Here is a 17,552-nt window from a genome sequence, read left to right as displayed (position 1 = left end):
CCTTCCCGCCACTTGAATCTGTAAGGAGTCTTCATTGTCCTGTCTAGTTCTGTGGTTTTCCTCTTGCCTCACTGCCTATTCAGAGCTTTAGCCGACAGGCATCTCAGTGACTTTTCTCCACAATGTCCTAAATTCGCTCACCACCAACTTATCCTTAGGACATCCCTATCTTGCCAAACCCTTCCCCTTTTCCCCTTCAGCTTCTGGAGTGCAGAGCTGGACAAAGTTACAAAACTGGTTCCTTTACAAATTATACCAATTGACTTGCACTCAGTGCTGACATTCAGCACCTCTGCCTGGACAGCCTGCCCTCATCCTGTCTTTCTGGTGAACTTCCACTTAACCTTCAAAGCCTGGCTGCAAAGTTACTGTTTTGGGAAGCGTTTTCTGCGATCTCCCAGCACTTCCTCTTTCTCCCTTTCCTTGTGCTCCTTCCCAGTAGCTCTGAAAGGCAGAGCAAGCAGCTGTGATCCTTGGCTCACCTGCTGCCCGCCTGCTGTTGAGCCCAGGAGGGAAACAACGTAACTTCTGTCAGTGGATCCATCTCAGACTCGAACATAGCCCTTCTGGTCCATCATTCGTTCTTTCAACAAAACTTCCCAATGCCTTCTCCGTGCCAGGACTGGGCTGAATGACTGACCTACTGTACCACATCCTTCACTCATCTATCCTGTACCTTTTCTACTCTCCTCAAAGACGTCAAATCCATCCACTAGGCATTCTCCCTAAGCCCATCCTTTCTGAAGATGACAATGCCTAAGATTATGTTGAGAGCCTATCCAACATAAAGGTCCAAAAGCCCCTCATTTTTTCTCTGGCGATTATACCGTAAACCTCTGCATCTTCACCCATTTCCTCCCTTGACTGCTCTGCAAAGTTAACCTCACCACTTGTTGCTTAACTCGTGTCCTACACCATACTGCCTCTTCTGGGATCTTATTATCTAAGGAACCCTTCTTTCTCCCTTTCTAGTAAATCCATCTCCTCAACATACAAATATTTCATAGTCTCTTCTATCTATAATTTTACTTATGTATTTATTTGTGGCTCTGTTGGGTCTTCATTGCTGTGTGGGCTTTTTTGTGTGGGCTTTTTCTCCAGTTGCAGCAAGCGGGGGCTATTCTCTAACTGAGGCACGTGGGCTTCTCACTGCAGTGACTTCTCTTGCTGTGGAGCACAGGCTCCAAGGCACCCAGGCTTCAGTAGCTGCGGAACGTTGGCTCAGTAGTTGTGATTCCTGGACTCTAGAGCACAGGCTCAGTAGTTGTGGCACACGGGCTTAGCTGCTCCTTGGCATGTGGGGTCTCCCCAGATTAGGGATCGAACCCATGTCTCCTGCATTGGCAAGTGGATTCTTTACCACTGAGCCACCAGGGACGCCCAATCTCTTCTATTCTGAAAAAATTATTTTTGGCCTTATAACCTCTCCAGATATCCTATTTTTTCCCTTCCCTTTACTATCCAAATTCTTAAAAGAATAACCTACACCCCATTACTTCCATGTTCTCACCACTGAGCATGCTCTTCTGCTGCCACCCCACAATACAAACATACCTCCCTTCTCCCATCTTCCCAATATAAGTCACAATTTTTGTTCAAATCAATATTCAGTTCTAACAGTGCTATTACTCGGTGAATAACATATACAGCTGAATTATAAGGAATAGTTACATTTCCTTTCTTGGATATTTTTTCTTTTCCCTGGAACTAAAAATTACTACTTCCTCTTATACTTTCTATCAGTTTTTTTTTAACTTGGTATTTATTATGTGTTTTTCACTAATTCACCCTCAAACCCTGCAACAGAATGGTGAGTCTCGTCTTAATAAGTTCAAACACTTCAGGTAATTTGTCAATTTCACTGCAGTCTTGAATACATCCCTTGGGAGTTTTCTCCTGTGCCAGCTGAGACTGTTTGCTCTCTAGATCACAAAATAGCTGACACTTTGCCAAGGATGCCTCTCTCCCTTCATCTCTGGGATTCCTCACTCTCCCCTTTACTGGAGCATGTTTCCTAGACCCTTTGTCCTCCTCTTTTATGGTTTATTCCTGAAGCACAGACTCCAATCATTTCCTAGTAAGAGGCATACAGGAAGTGAATTTTTTGACTTTTGGAATGACTGAAATGTCCTAATTTTATCCACATGTTTAACATATAGAATATTTTTATCCATACACACAGATACAGAAGTTCAAGTTAGTAAACCTTCTTTCTTCCAAAAATTTGAAGGCCACGCTCCATTGTCTTCTAGCACCCCAGAGTTGCTATACAGAAATTTGATAATATTATAAACCCTAATGTTTTAGATATGACCTGTTTCTCCTTTGGAAACATTTAGGATCCTTTCTTTTTCCTCAGCTTTCTAAAAATTTGTTGTTGTTCAGTCACTAAGTTGTGTCTGACTCTTTGTGAGCTCCTGGACTGTAGTAAGGCTCCTCTGTCCTCCACTGTCTCCTGGAGTTTGCTCAAATTCGTGGCCATTCAGTCGGTGATGCTATCTAACCATATCCTCCTCTGCTGACCCCTTCTCCTCCTGCCTTCAATCTTTCTCAGCATCAGGGTCTTTTTCAATGAGTTGGCTCTTTGCATAAAGTGGCCAAAGTACTGGAGCTTCACATCAGTCCTTTCAACGAACATCCAGGGTTGATATCCTTTAGGATTGACTGCTCTGATCTCCTTGCTGTCCAAGGGACTCTCAAGTCTTCTCCAGCACCACAGTTTTTTTTTTAATTTATTTGCCTGCACCAGGTCTTTGTGTTCATTGCAGCATGTGGGATCTTTAGTGGGGGCATGCAGACTTTTAGTTGGGACATGTGGAATCTAGTTCTCTGGCCAGGGATCGAACCTGCATGCCCTGCATTGGGAGCAAGAGGTTTTAGCCACTGGACCACCAGGGAAGTCCCCACCAGCACCACAATTTGAAAGGAGTGGTTCTTCTGCACTCAGCCTTCTTTATGGTCCAACTCTCACATCCATATCTGACTAGTGGAAAAACCATAGCTTTGGGACCTTTGTTGGCAAAGTGATGTCTCTGCTTTTTAATACGCTGTCTAGGTTTGTCACAGCTTTCTAAATATGCAAACCACTAAGTATAGTCCTTCTTTCATTTATTGAGCTGGTAAACTGATCCAACCAGGGATCAAACCTGAGCCCCCTGCATTGCACGGAGAATTCTTGTATGATGGGAAGTCCCTCATCTTGTCCCAGTTTTAATCTTTCCCTCCTGCTCTCCCTTCCCAGGCCACCACTAATGTGCTTTCTGTCAGCATAAGTTAGTTTGCATTTTCCAGAGTTCATATGCACTGAATCACACAGTACGTACTATTTTGGCTCCCTCCCCTCCTCTCCTCTCACTTCTCTCTCCTTTCTTTTCTTCTCTTTGCCTTTTTGCCCTGGCTAGAAATTTCAGTACAGTGCTGAAGAGAAACGTAGTAGCAGACATCCTTTTCTTTTCTGTTGTTTTTGTTGTTCACTGTAGGAGTAAAGCATTTAGTCTTTCAACATTGAGCTCAATGTTAACTGTTGAATTTTCATAAAAGTCCTTTATCAAGTTAAATAGTTCCTTTCTATTATTTTGCTGAGAGTTTTCATCAGGAATACATGTGACATCTGTCAAATGCTTTGTCTGCATCTCTTGATCATATGATTTTTCTTTATCACTTTGTTAATATGGTGGATTACATTGATTTTTGAATGTTAAACCAACCCCACCATCCTGGGTAAACCCTACTTGTTCACATATGATCCTTTTACAGATCATTAGATTCAATATGCTAAAATTAGGCTTAGAATTTTTCCATTTATGTTCATGAGAGATCTTGATCTGTAGTTTTGTTTTCTTGCAATATTTTTGTCTAGTTTTGTTATCAGACTAATGCTGGCCTCACAGAATGAGCTGAGAAGTACAGCTGGCCCTTGAACAACATGTGCTTCAACTGCACAAGTCTACTTATATGTGGATTTTTTTTCAATAGTAAATACTGCACTCTCACACAATCTCCAGTTGGTTGAATCAGAGGGTATGGAAAAACCCCAGATATGAGAACCGAGTATAGGGACAGCTGACTGTAAATTATATTTGGATTTTCGACTGCCCAGAGGGTAAGGGACCCTAATCCCTGCGTTGTTCAAGGGTCAACTGTATTCTCTTTGCTTCAAGTGCAGTTATACTAATTCACATATAAGAACCTATAACAGTATTCTACCATTTTCCCTCTTTAAGTCTTTATGCCACTCTTATTGTACAATTCACAGATACAAATGTTATAAACCCACAATGCATCCGTATTACTGTTGTTCAATCAATCCTCTTTTAAAGAGATCTGAGTAACAGGAAAAAAGTCTGACATATTTAACCTGTGTAGTTTTCATTTTCTGAGCTCTTCATTTCTTTGTGTAGATTAATATTTCCATCTGGCATCATTTTATTTCTTCCCTTAACATTACTTATAGTAAGATACGATACAGATAAATTATTTCAGTTTTTATATTAGTATGTCTGAAACAGTCTTTATTTAGCCTTCAATTTTGAAAGAAATTTTCACTGGTTATAGAATTCAAGGTTAACAATTTCTCTTTCAGTGCTTTCAAGATGTTGCTCCACTGTCTTCTTGCTTGCATTACTTCCAATGAGAAATTCTTTGTTCCTCTGTTAGTAGTATGTCTTTTTTCCTCTGGTTTTAAGGGTTTCTTGACCACTGGCTTTGAGTAATTTGTTTAAGGATGGGCTTTGATGTGGTTTTCTTCATTTCATGTGCTTCAAGGACACTGAGCTTTTCAGATTTACGGGTCTACAATTTTTATCAAATTGGAAAATTTGAGGCCATTATTTCTTAGCTATTTTTTTCTGCCCCACCATGCCTTCTTTGGGCTTCCCTGGTGGCTCAGTCTGTAAAGAATCCACCTGCAATGTGGGAGACCTGGGTTCGATCCCTGGGTTGGGAAGATCCCCTGGAGGAGGTCATGGCAACCCACGCCAGTATTCTTGCCTGGAGAATCCCATGGACAGAGGAGCCTGGTGGGCTACAGTCCATGGATTCACAAAGAGTCGGACACGACTGAGCAACTAAGTACAGAACAGCACATGCCTTCTTTAGAGACTCCAATTACAGGGACATTAGGGTGACTGAAGTTGTCCACAACACACTGACACTCTTTTCGCTTTTTGGATTTTTACTCTTTTTCTCTTGGTGTTTCACGTTGGATAGTTTCTACTGTTAATTCTTTAACTAATCTTTTATTCTACAGTATCTAATCTGCCACAATTCCATCCAGTATATTTTTCATCTCAAACATTATAGTTTTCAATTCTAGACATTTGATTTGGGGCTTTTAAAAATACATATTTTCCATGTCTCTGCTTGACCTTTTGACCATCTGAAACACAATTATAATAAGTGTTTTAATATCCTTGTCTGCTAATTCTAACATTTTGGTCAACTATGAGTTGGTTTCAATTGATTTTTCTCTTCACTATGTTTGTATTTTCTGGTTTTTACATGCCTGAAAAATCTCTGCTTTGAATAACAGACACAGAATTTTTGCTAGATCCTGAATACTTCTGAATTCCTATAAATATTTTTGAGCGTCGTTCTGAGATGCAGCTAAATTACTTTGAACCAGTTTGTTCCTTTCAGGTTCTTCTTTTAGGATTGTGAAGTCAGACTTCATAATTAGGTAGGGCTAATTATTCCCTACTCCTGAGGTTGAGGAGGGAACTACTGCTGAGTATGCTGATAATGATCCATGAATTATGAAGATTTCTAGTACACAGAAACAGGCACCATTACTGACAGTGTTTGAGTGCTAGACACTATTATTTCCAATCCTCAGGGGTGGGTACCCCCTTCCGCCTCAGCCTTGACCAGTCATGTACATATGCCAAAAAGCACTCTGCTGAATACTTAGGGGAACCCTCCACAAATCTCCAGACTTCTCTCTCTTAGCTGCTCTCTCCTCTCCAATATTCTGTCCTACAAACTTCGGTTCCCTCAGTCTCCCCAGACTCTCAGCAGTGTTTCCTCAATTGAGAGGGTTCACTGGGCTTTGCCTGGGCTCCCCATTTCCTGCACTGTGGCCTGGAGGCTCCCTCAAGCCAGGACGGAGAGGTAGTCAGAGGACTCATCTTGTTTTCCATTTCTCACTGATCACTGTCCTTCACTATCTGATGCCCAGTGTCTTGAAAAACTGTTGTTTCAAACACATTTGTGTATTTGTAAAGTTGTTATTTCTAGTGAGAGAGTAAATCCTGTTTCCGATACTCCATCTTGCCCATCTCGCCTCTGAATTTCTTCTTGACTTACAAAGCTCTTCTCTCATACTGTTACATTGAAAGCTTCTTCCACATCATTTAGGCATCAGCTCAAGTGCCATGTCTTTGAAGTGATGGATGAATCCCGACCACCCATCTGAAAGAGCTTCCACACTCAGCAACTCTCTAGCATAATGCACGTCACCATCTGAAGGGATTACCTATTTATGTATTTTGTTGTCTCCAAGAATGCAAACTCCTTGAGGCAGACTTTGAATGTCTTATTCATCATAAACCAATGTCTTATTCATCATAAACTTGCTGACTCTCTAACATGCTAATCTCTGCTTCTCCTTCTTCTACTCTCTAAATGTTTATTTCTCCATCTTCTGTCCTTGGACCTCTCTCTTCATATTCTTCACAGCAATCTCATCTAATCTCACAGTTGCAATTAGCAAATTTTAAAAATTAATCAATTTTATTTTTGGTTGCACTGGGTCTTTGTTGCTGCACATGGGCTTTCTCTGGTTGTGGAGAGCGGGGGCTACTCTCTAGTTGCAGTGTGTGGGCTTATTGCGATGGCTTCTCTTGTTGTGGAGCATGGGCTCTAGGCACACGGGCTTCAGCAGCTGCAGTACATGGCTCAGCAATTGTGGCTCTTGGGCCCTCAAGCACACAGGCTTCAGCAGTTGCAGCACTCGGGCTCAGCAGTTGTGGCACATGGACTTAGCTGTACCACAGTATATGGAATCTTCCTCAACTAGGGATTGAAACTGTGTCCCTTGCATTGGCAGGTGGATTCCTATCCACCGTACCACCAGTGAAATCCCTCAACTATTAAATTTGAGTGATTCCCAATCCTGTATTTCCAGTCCCCATGTATCCTGCCTCCAGTCCTGCATTTTCACCTGGCTGACAGTTTGCCGGCCTCTCAAACTCTGTATGTTTGATAAAGAATTAACCCCATTCCCCCCCAAAACTGTTTTCTTTCTTATGTTTCCTATTCGGCAAGGGCATCCCCATCCTCCCAGTCACTTTGCTTGCAACCGTGATATTACTCTCGGTTTCTCCTTTTCCTTTTCTCTCACATCAATTCCTAAATTCCATCTACTTTATAAATGTTACACCTTCCCAACCACCTACTTCATTCCAGGTACCATAAGTGGTTTAAAAAGGAAATATATATATTTCCTGAAATAGAAAGCTGAGAAGGACAGCTAATATTCTGCATAACAGAATCAATATTCAAAATGAGCTTAGCCAACTAAAGAGAAGGACAGAAATTCCTAAATTGTTTTTTGTCCTTATTGAACATCATTTACTAACAGAAAAATATACAAACCTTAAGTGTAGACAGTGTAGACATCAACGAATTTTAGTATTTACTGATTTATTTGGCTGTGCCGGATCTTAGTTGTGGCACATGGGGTCTTTGATCTTCATTGTGGCATGTGCCATCTTTAGTTGTGGCGTGCAAGATCTTTAAGTTGCAGCATGGAAACTCAGTTGTGGAATGTAGGATCTGGATCCCCAACCAGGGATCAAATCTGAGCCCCGTGCATTGATAGCACAGCGTCCTAGCCACTGGACCATCAGCAAAGTCCCAACAGCCAACTTCTAGAAGCCATCCTCTGCTTTTCATCTTTCTAGCAGAGACACAGAGTCTTCTAAACTCAACAGACTGAAGTGTACACCTCCTGACTCTCAAGAATATATAATCTCCAGTCCATCTCTGAATTTAAACCTTTCTCTCAAAAAAAAAAAAGCTTATGGAAGATACTGCACAATTTTAGGGAATATTTCTTCAAAAGGAACATCAAAATTTTCCAAGAAGATGTCCTCTGTCAATCCTGTCCAACCATAAGGCATACCTGATTTCTGTCAGTACAATATACGTACATGGATATTTTAAAAAACTGCAGACCCTTTCATTCACTTATTAGCCATTCTTAGCACCTTGTCTACCAATGCCATTCCAAAAGTGTCCTCCTTAAAATGAAATCTAAACTTGTCATTTCAATCGTGCACGCTAAACTCTTCAACTTAACAATGACGTCTATTTCAGAGGGAACATTAAGAAAAGCTGGACCCAACTTTCTTTCTTTCCTCCTCCAAATATCAGTCACCACCCGACAAGAGTAAGAAGAGCAGGGTTCCAGCCTGAGCCCGGGTACCACCACAGCAGCAGGGGCCAGCCTCACTGATCCCCGGGCTCCTTCAAGCTCATAAGCCTGGTGAACCTCTTCCATAAACACACTTGGCCTTCCTCCACTCATCTCTTTGCTATTTACTCAAACATGCCTCGGCCTCCTCCATTTAAAAAATCTTTCACAGGACTTTCCTGGCAGTCCAGCGGTTAAGAATTCGTCTTGCAATGAAGGAGATGTGGTTCTATCCCTGGTCAGGCAACTAAGATCCCACAGGCTGCAGAGCAACTATGCCCAGGGGCTCTGGAGTCCATGAGCCACAACTAGAGAATGTGTGCGCCACAAAGAAAGATCCTGCATGATGCAACGATGATCCTGCATGCTGCAACTAAGACCGACACAGCCAAATAAATAAATACAATTTTTTTTTAAATCTTAAAAAACATCTTTCACTTGAACTAATACCTCCTTCTGGTCAGGGAACCAGGTGGTTCAATGGAAAATAATCTGCCTGCAAATGCAGGAGATGCAGGAGACTCAGGTTTGATCCCTGGGTTGGAAAGATCCCCTGGAGCAGGAAATGGCAATCCACTACAGTATTCTTGCTTGGAGAATCCCACGGACAGAGGAGACTGGTGGATTACAGTTCACGGGGTCATTAAGAGCTGGACATGACTGAGCACACAGCACACACACTACTTGGTGCTCTTCTTTCTTCATTTACTTCTAAATGTCACGACTGGATAGTAGACTACAGCCACTCCTCTTTATGTTTTTATCATTTCATTTCCTTTTAACCCATAAAATTGGTTTCTCATCCTCTTCCTCTTGAAGACCACTAATAAATTTCTTTTAAAAGCATTATTGTGACAAGGGCTCAGGGCCGGGGCAATGGGATGATCCAGAAGGATGGGATGGGGAGGGAGGTGGGTGGGGTGTCCAGGAAGGGGAACACATGTAAACCCATGGCTGATTCATGTCAATGTATGGCAAAAACTATTACAATATTGTAAAGTAATTAGCCCCCAACTAAAATAAATAAATTTATATAAAAAAAAAAAAGCATTATTATGGAAAATGTCAAGCACGTACAAAGTACATTCAAATGAATCCTTATGTACCCATCACCAAGCTTCAGTAGCTGTCAACATTCGGTCATTCTTGTTTCATCCATACTTCCATCTGTTCTCCAGCCCTATTCAATTATTATTATTTTACAGTTTTCACAGGTAAAGTGTATCTGAAAAGTTGTACTTTTTATTTTAACTGTAAATTCTAGAAGTATAATTTTGACAAATGGATATACACCTGTGTAATCCACACTCCTCTCGGACACAGAATACCTCCACCTCTCCAGAAAATTTTCTTGTGTACCTTTGCTTTAATTAATTCTTCAAAAAATAAGTCCAGATACATTTTCTCAATTACCAACTTCTTTGGCTTCTCAGCAGCATCTGACAGTACTGATTCTATCTTTTTTCTTGAAATGTACCTCTTGGCTTCTAGGAAGCAAAAGTATTCCAGTTCATCCTCAGGTCATGTCAGCTTTACCTCTAAAGTACACCTCCAGTCTGTCTTCCTCCACTTCGGTGCACTAGGTTAATCTACCTTATCTCTCACCCGAGTGACTGACTAGGACTGTCTTCTTTCTCAGTGGTCTCCTTGTTCCCACCTCTGCCTCTGTCCAATCCATTCTTCACACAGCAGCCAGAGTGATCTTTTAAAAATGAAATCGTAGGGACTTTGCTGGTGGTCCAGTGGCTAAAACTCTGCACGCTCAATGCAGAGGGCCTGGGTTCGATCCCTGGTCAGGGAACTAGAGCCCTCATGCTGCAACCAAGAGTTTGCATGCTGAAATTATAGATCCCACATATTCTAAGACCTAGTACAGCCAAATAAATAATAAATAAATACTTTTAAAAAAATGGAATCATATCACATTATTCCCTAACTTAACAGCCTTCAGTGGCTTCCCAGTTGATAGAAATTCTTCCCATGTGACAAAATCCACATTCTATGCCAGGGCTGTCAAGTTCCTGCAAGGTCTCAGTGTCCCTCTGTAGCTTCACCACTCAGTGGCACGGGACTTCTGACAGTTCTTGGAAGAGGCCAAGGGCTTCTGAAGTTTCCTCTGTTCTTCTAGCTCTTTACACAGCTGGCTCCCTCCATCTTTACTGCTCAGCTGAAATGCTACATGTTCAGAGAAGGCTTGCTTGACTAACCTAAGCTTGTCCTTCCAGTCACCCTATATTGCATTATTTTATTTTCTTTACAGTACTGATCATAATTCAGAATCATTATCTTTATTTACGTTTGTTTCTCCCACTAAAATGTAACCACCTTGAGAGTAAGAACCAAGTCTTTTTTGTTTATTGCTGTGTATCCACTAATAACATATGCTCAAGAACTATTTATTTAAGAAAAAGTGATTTAATTCAAAGTCATTGTTTTGTAGAAAAGTTCCCACTTTTTCTCAACACCATTTACCTTTCCTAACTTATTTCTATTAACAGAACACAAGTTATGTTATCATAGTACTATGATTAATTCCTGCATTAACATCAAATCATTATAAATGTTATAAGATTTTAAACAAAGAGAAGCATAAGAAAAAAGTCATAAAATGCAATGTAAATGAAGACTGATGAAAACAAAGTTATAATTTAATTTTAATAACAGAAGCATCTACTTATTGCAAGTATAAAAAGAATATTCTTTTTTTTTTTTAATTGTTATTTATTTGGCCGTGCCAGGTCTTAGTTGTGACACACAGGCTCTTTAGCTGTGGCATGCGAACTCTTGGTTGCAGCATGTGTGATCTAGTTCCCTGACCAGGACTGAACCCCAGCCCCCTGCATTGGGAGTGTGGAATCTTAGCCACTGGGCCACTGAGGAAGTCCCCCCACAAAAATATGCTTTTACTCTTTAGCCTAATTGATTCTGAACTGATAAAATATTCAATAATTGAAAAATCAAGAAATACAGTCCTCCTTCCTCCCCCAGAAAGAAGGTGGAAACTGAGTCTCTAGTACAACTAAGCATTCCACGTTGATCTAGTTATATGCTTGCCAAGCAATCATCCAATTTCAACTTAGCTTTCCAGGAAGAGAATGTACTAGTCAGAGGATCAAGAATCCAGTCTTTCTTAACACTGTGGTTTATTATAAAATAATTAATTAGGGTCTTGGGGAAGGGTCTGTGTGTACTGTAGAAACCCTGAGGTCTGTGTATTTTTGGTGACCTGGGTGTACATGTCTTGGTGTGTGAGTGTTTGGGGGACATCCCTAGAGTGTGTGAATATCTCACTTATTCTGACTCTTCTTAAACCAGGTTTAGGATCTAGATGAAAGTGAATATGTTAGTTGCTCAGTCGTGTCTGACTCTTTGCAACCCCATGGACCGTAGCCTGCCAGGCTCCTCTGTTCATGGGCTTCTCCAGGCAAGAATATTGGAGTGGGTTGCCATTCCCTTCTCCAGGGGATCTTCCTGATGTCTCCTGCATTACAGGCAGATTCTTTACCATCTGAGCTACCAGGGATGCCAGGGTCTAGATGAATCTGATAAAAGTCTTAGATTCTGCTTTGGCTACAGAAAGAAGGAAGGGATCTAATGATGTAGGGGGAAAAACAAACAACAGGAGAAGTTGACACCTGTCCTTCTACCTAACACCTGGACTGTAATGAGGGGAGATTCAGAAAGAAGCTGAAGAGCATCTTTCATGAGGAGCTCTGGGGTTCTGGGCACAAACTGTGCTTCTCTGTAGCCCAGCCCATGTACCCGTTAAGTAGTCATTCCTCATTCCGTTTCCCCCAACCAATCTCTGGCAACCACCAGCCTGTGTTCTATGGAATTATCTATTCTACATATTACATATAAATGGAATCATATGTGACCTTTTGTGCCGGGCTTCTTCCAAATAGCATGATGTTTTGGAGTTTCCTGGTGACATCTGACCCCTCTCCACTTTTGCTCTGGTGAAAGAATTTGTTGTTGTTGTTCAGCTACTCAGTGGTGTTCTGACCCTTTTCGATCTCATGAATGTGGAGAAAGAATAAACCTTCCCAAGAGAGTATAAGCAGCAGCGCCAACAGCAAAAGACATCCCTCAGGAGGGTTCAAGGCAGACAGCCCTACAGGTGCAGGGAACTGTCCAGGACACAGTGTGGGATACCCTCGGAGCTCCCAATAAGGATTAGAAATTATTTTGACAGGAGAAAAAGGGACGTGAAGGTGATACTGAGGGTTCTATATGACCAAGAAGAGAAAAAGCCAAGGAGACTCAGGACATGGAGCTAGATATAGACAGATACCAACACAAACATGACTACTTTGACACAGGTGACAATGAAGTATTCATTTAAGCTTTAGTCTGAAAAACCGAACCAAATACCATTTAAAAATTTATTAATTAAAAATGTTTAAAAATGATCAGTGATACCTCTGTGTAGCAGCAATAAGGGATAGGCTTTTTACTTTTTACCTTATACACTTCTGATTTCATTTTTAAAATAAGTATACACAACTTGCATAATAAAACCTTAAAAGATAAAGTGCTAGTAGTCTATACAAGTGAATCATAAATTTTTTTATGAGCTCAGTAAAATTTGTTTCAAATTTGTCATGGAGTGTAACAACTGTGGATATTCAGAAGGAAAAAATCCTCTCAATCTTAGGTGAGGTTCTAATTTAAATTGATCAGATGTCTAAATTCACCTAACACACAACACCCATGCTCCTCACTCACTGTCCCTGTCGTTAATTTCTCCTCAGACCATTTGCGGTGATTCACTGACCTTGGAACTGCTTTCTTCCGATACTTCTCCCTCATTGGTCTGCATGGGAACAGACTCTGTGCAAAACTCTGCAGAAACACACAAATACTGCCTAAAAGAGGTGAGAAGAGAAAAAACAAACACATAAGGAATTCAGTGTGCATATTTGCTTTCTCAGATTACACTGAAATTCTGTCACCAAGACTAAAAATAGTGTGAAGCAATGACCTTGAGTAATGTGTGTGTGTGTAGCATACACACACATATCCCAGGGAGAGAGGCAGGGAGAAAGCCTTCCCCTCCTTATGGGAGCATAATTAGGAAAGGCTGAAGACACTGGAGCAGTAAACAGTTCTAGATTTCTTTCCTCTTTTTGTTTGACTTTTGGCAGAGGTTAAGAGTAAAAATCATTAGCAATTCATACAGTACAAACACTGACCTGTTGGAAAAGTGGCCCACTAAGAAAAGCAGGGGACCAGTTGTTATGCTGTAGCAGGGCATATAGTCTAACTATCAGGCTAGGCTATTGCAAGTGGCTGGGTTTCTTAGGTTTATAATTTACATTCAATATTTATGGTATTTTATAACTGAAATTCAGGTATACTCTAATGGTTTATCCCACCTTTCTACTTTAAGAAAATCTGCTTAATAAACTAAATTTCAGTTTATTTAATTTTATATGATAACAGGCCTATAGGGCAAGACAATAAAAAGTAGCAATTTTTCTTCTAAGAATAAAATGAGTCAAAATAAAATTTTATGAATTAAAATGAACCCAAAAGAAACTACTAAAAATTTATGTAACCTTCAAATTAATTCATTAAATATGTAATTATTAAGGAATAGGAACCATAAAGAAAGCTGAGTGCTGAAGAACTGATACTTTTGAACTGTGCTGCTAGAGAAGACTCTTGACAGTCCCTTGAACTGCTGGAAATCAAACCAGTCAATTCTAAAGGAAATCAACCCTGAATATTCACTTGAAGGACTGATGGTGAAGCTGAAGCTCCAATACTTTGGCCACCTGATACGAAGAACTGACTCATTGGAAAAGACCCTGATGCTGGGAAAGACTGAAGACAGCAGGAGAAGGGGACAACAGAGGATGAGATGGTTGGATGGCATCACCGACTCGATAGATGGGGGTTCGAGCAAGTCTAGGAGTTGGTGATGGACAGGGAAGCCTGGTGTGCTGCAGTCCATGGGGTTTGCAAAGAGTTGGACATGACTGAACAACTGAACTGAAGTACTCAAACTGACACAAAAGAAATCTCCATTATAATACAGGTATGAATATTTTTTTTCAAATTCTTCAAAGGGCTCAAAGGTACAAAATATGAAAGCTACAATGATGCTTGACAATGTACCTTTTTGGCATGAGAGAAATCTTTACAAATACAGCAGATAGGAGACGTGGCAATCTGGTTCTAGCACAGGCTTCTCAATAAACATTCACAAGGTCTGAGACCAAAAGGTATTTCTGAGAATCTGTTTCTTCACTTGGTGGGTGGGAAAGGATATTAAAACACCCACTGTGCTCATCTAATAAGGTTTGTTGGGAACCAGTGTGTATGTATATAAGGTAAAATGTGAAATGGGTACAGTGGAAGTCCCTTCACTCACTCCACACGAACCAACACTGTCCATTCCCTCTGTAAAACACACAGAAAGTGAAACAGGCTTTCTCTAGGTGGTTTTGTACCTCACAACTGTTTGTGACAGTTGTGCCAAAGCAGAATTACTCTTTCTATGAAGACTAAATTGACAGCCCTGGAAAAACTCGATAACATAACTAGGAAGATGTGGTATACAAACTGCTTCGCAAATGTCTTTTAAGTTCCCATTCTACTTTACTGGAACAGAGATTGTATTTCATAGATGATACATTACAGCCACAGCAGACCAGGAAAGGCATCCCCATTATCTCTGTGCCATTTCCATTTGAACGAGCTTCCCTCTTCTGAGGTTTCACGCTTGGCTCCTCTCCATCCGCACACTCCACCCCAGTGGAGGGACAGGATCTTATATGAATGGAGAGTTCCGAAGGAGAAACAAGCTATGTGAGCTCGGCCTCTCCTGTCTCTTCCCTTTTGAAGCCGCCTGTCCCTCAGCAGCACACACTGTGCTCCGCTCCCAGACCCATCAATACAGGTCCCTCACGGCTACCTGTCACAGGTAAGACTATTGAATTCCGAGCTTCACTGTTAAGCTTGTTTCCTCCCGTAGAAGTAAGCTGCATTCTCCAATACAGCTGTTTTTTTAAAAATTAATTATTTATTTATGGCTGTGCTGGGTCTTCACTGCTGCATGGGCTTTCTCTGGTTGCAGAGAGTGGGGGAATCTCTCTAATTGCAGTGAAAAGGCTTCTCTTCGCGGTGGCTTTTTTTGCTGCAAAACATTAGGCTCTAGGGCGCTTGGGCTTCAGTATTTGGGGCCGGTGGGCTCAGCAGTTTTGACTCTCGGGCTTAGCTGCTCTGTGGCATATGAGATCTTCCTGCTCCAGAGATTGAATCAGTGTCCCTTGCATTAAAAGGTGGATTCTTAACCCCTGGGCCACCAGGGAAGCTCTCCAACACAGCTTTATTAGTATAAAGATGATTTTTTGGTCTCCCAAATCCCCTCCTCTTTTTATTTCTTAATTGGTAGAGAACTCAGTCAAGAGAAAAAATACTATTTATTAGGTCTCTCAAAGACTTAAATCTGGTGCATGAGACTAGTGTTTTGACTAACAGACAGCAAGCAAAATTTGAGGAGAAAGATACACATCAAATTTCTGAGGCTTTTGTTGGGGCCAGGACTTTGGGCCTTGGTTCTTTTGTGAGGGGGCAAAGCACTTTGACCTTATAGAGGTTTACATTAGGCCACATGAGTTTTTACAGTTATATACTAGTTTTTAACTATTGAGGCCAAATTTGAAGTTTATAAAGCATAGGCCACCCTGCATTTTGACCTTAGTGCAACTCTGTCTTCAGGTGTGTGGCTGTTTCTATAGAGACAAGGTTGCGGGCACTGGGCACAGAAGCTTAAGCCAAGGCTTGGGGGCTTTGTTGGCCTCAGTGAAGCAACAAGCCACAGTTGGCAGCGGCGGTGACGGTGGGTACTGAAAGCTCACCTAATGTCGGCTGTGCAAGTGGCCCCAGCATACAACGGCCACTCTGGCCTAGCAAGCAAATGCCAGCCGTGCTGGCCTCAGCAAAGGGAAGAGGGCATTAGCAGGCTTGGGTGGTTCCACAGTACAGAAGGCTGCTGCCTGACCTTGAATTATGCAGGCACAGCTTTTCCTAAGCAGGCATAGCTGAGGCAATGATTAGGCTTTAGGGAAAAGAGACGTTCTTTCTACAGGCCTTGTAGATATCTAGTGAGTGCAACAGTTATTTGCTATGTATAAGCTACAAGGCAGCTGAATTTCAAACAGCACAAGCACCATCAAACCAGTGAAGTTCTATGTTTAAATTCTTTTTGCTAAGTTTATGTAGGCAATTCAAAGGGGGAAGGGAAATTGAGAGGTTTCTCACTAAATGTCAGGTTGATGTCCTTTATTTAATTTGCCCTCATTTGGTGGGGAGGGTTGATTTTTTACTATCTTTAATGTTTTTCAACGAGTTTTTGAGAAAGCCTCGATGCCATTCTTATTTGAAGGGATGGCTCATACCTGTGCCTCAGGGTCTAAGTCAGTTTTCCTGCCCTTTTGACGAAAAGACAGGTGAATAAAGTAGGTGACTGATAGTCTTTACCTGGTGCATTGTGGGCCTCAGCAGATGTTAGTGAGCAAACATGAGGATGTCCTGCAGACTCTGTGCTGGGTCTTCTCTAAAAGTTGACCAACATGGTAATATTTCAAAGCCCTCCAGGATCCTCACCTGTCTCTCCAGCATCATCGGCTGAGGCCTCTTTGGTCCCTTCTATCTAGCCACAGGGAACTACTGGTGCTCAGTGCTCAGTCGTGTCAGACTCTTTGGGACCCCATGGCTGCAGCCCACCAGACTCCTCTGTCCATGGGACTTCCCAAGCAAGAATACTAGAGTGGGTTGCCATTTCCTCCTCCAACAGTGAACTACTTACAGCTTCCCAAATATGCCAGGTTGTTTCCGGTTTCCATGCTTTTGTTCATATCACTCCCTCTGCCTTTCCCCTCCCTGCTCCTCATTCAAGATTCAGCTTTTATAAAGTAATTCCTGTCCCATCTCTAGGCAGAACTGATGACTCCTTTCCCAGTGTCTGCAAGGGATCTTGTGAGAAACTTATTAGCGGATCTGTTAACAATGCATTGGATTTATTTTCTTAAACTGATGCCTCGCCTATTAGATTATCAATGCTTTTGATACCAGACACTGTTTTTCAATCGCTGCACTCCCAGATTACTTAAAACTGTGCACCTGGCAT

At 41.5% G+C, this 17,552-nt stretch overlaps 1 protein-coding gene and 1 long non-coding RNA gene across 15 annotated transcripts in view; both read right to left on the bottom strand.

Moving 5' to 3' along the window:
* Positions 1-17,552, bottom strand: part of TNRC6B (trinucleotide repeat containing adaptor 6B) — a 241,083-nt gene that overhangs the window by 153,302 nt on the left and 70,229 nt on the right. For 10 of the 14 annotated variants that reach the window (XM_081587535.1, XM_081587525.1, XM_081587530.1 and 7 more), the window contains one exon: positions 13,191-13,281. Coding sequence is in view for 7 of the 14 variants with exons in the window: in XM_081587525.1 (XP_081443651.1) it covers positions 13,191-13,235 (45 nt within the window). In the remaining 7 variants the exon portion in view is untranslated. Of the gene's footprint in view, positions 1-13,186; positions 13,282-17,552 lie in introns of all 14 variants that reach the window. The other 4 variants (XM_081587543.1, XM_081587529.1, XM_081587541.1 and 1 more) reach the window with 1 other exon arrangement.
* Positions 3,446-9,398, bottom strand: LOC145544661 (uncharacterized). The gene is made up of 2 exons (XR_014081505.1): positions 9,032-9,398; positions 3,446-5,015 (listed from the first exon to the last, which is right to left on the bottom strand). It is a non-coding gene; the product is annotated as an uncharacterized LOC145544661 (long non-coding RNA).

This window comes from Giraffa tippelskirchi, chromosome 4 (genome assembly GCF_054371585.1).
Source record: "Giraffa tippelskirchi isolate mGirTip1 chromosome 4, T2T-mGirTip1v1.2.pri, whole genome shotgun sequence".
NCBI classification, from domain to species: domain Eukaryota; kingdom Metazoa; phylum Chordata; class Mammalia; order Artiodactyla; family Giraffidae; genus Giraffa; species Giraffa tippelskirchi.
This window is presented reverse-complemented; position numbering and strand designations above follow the sequence as displayed.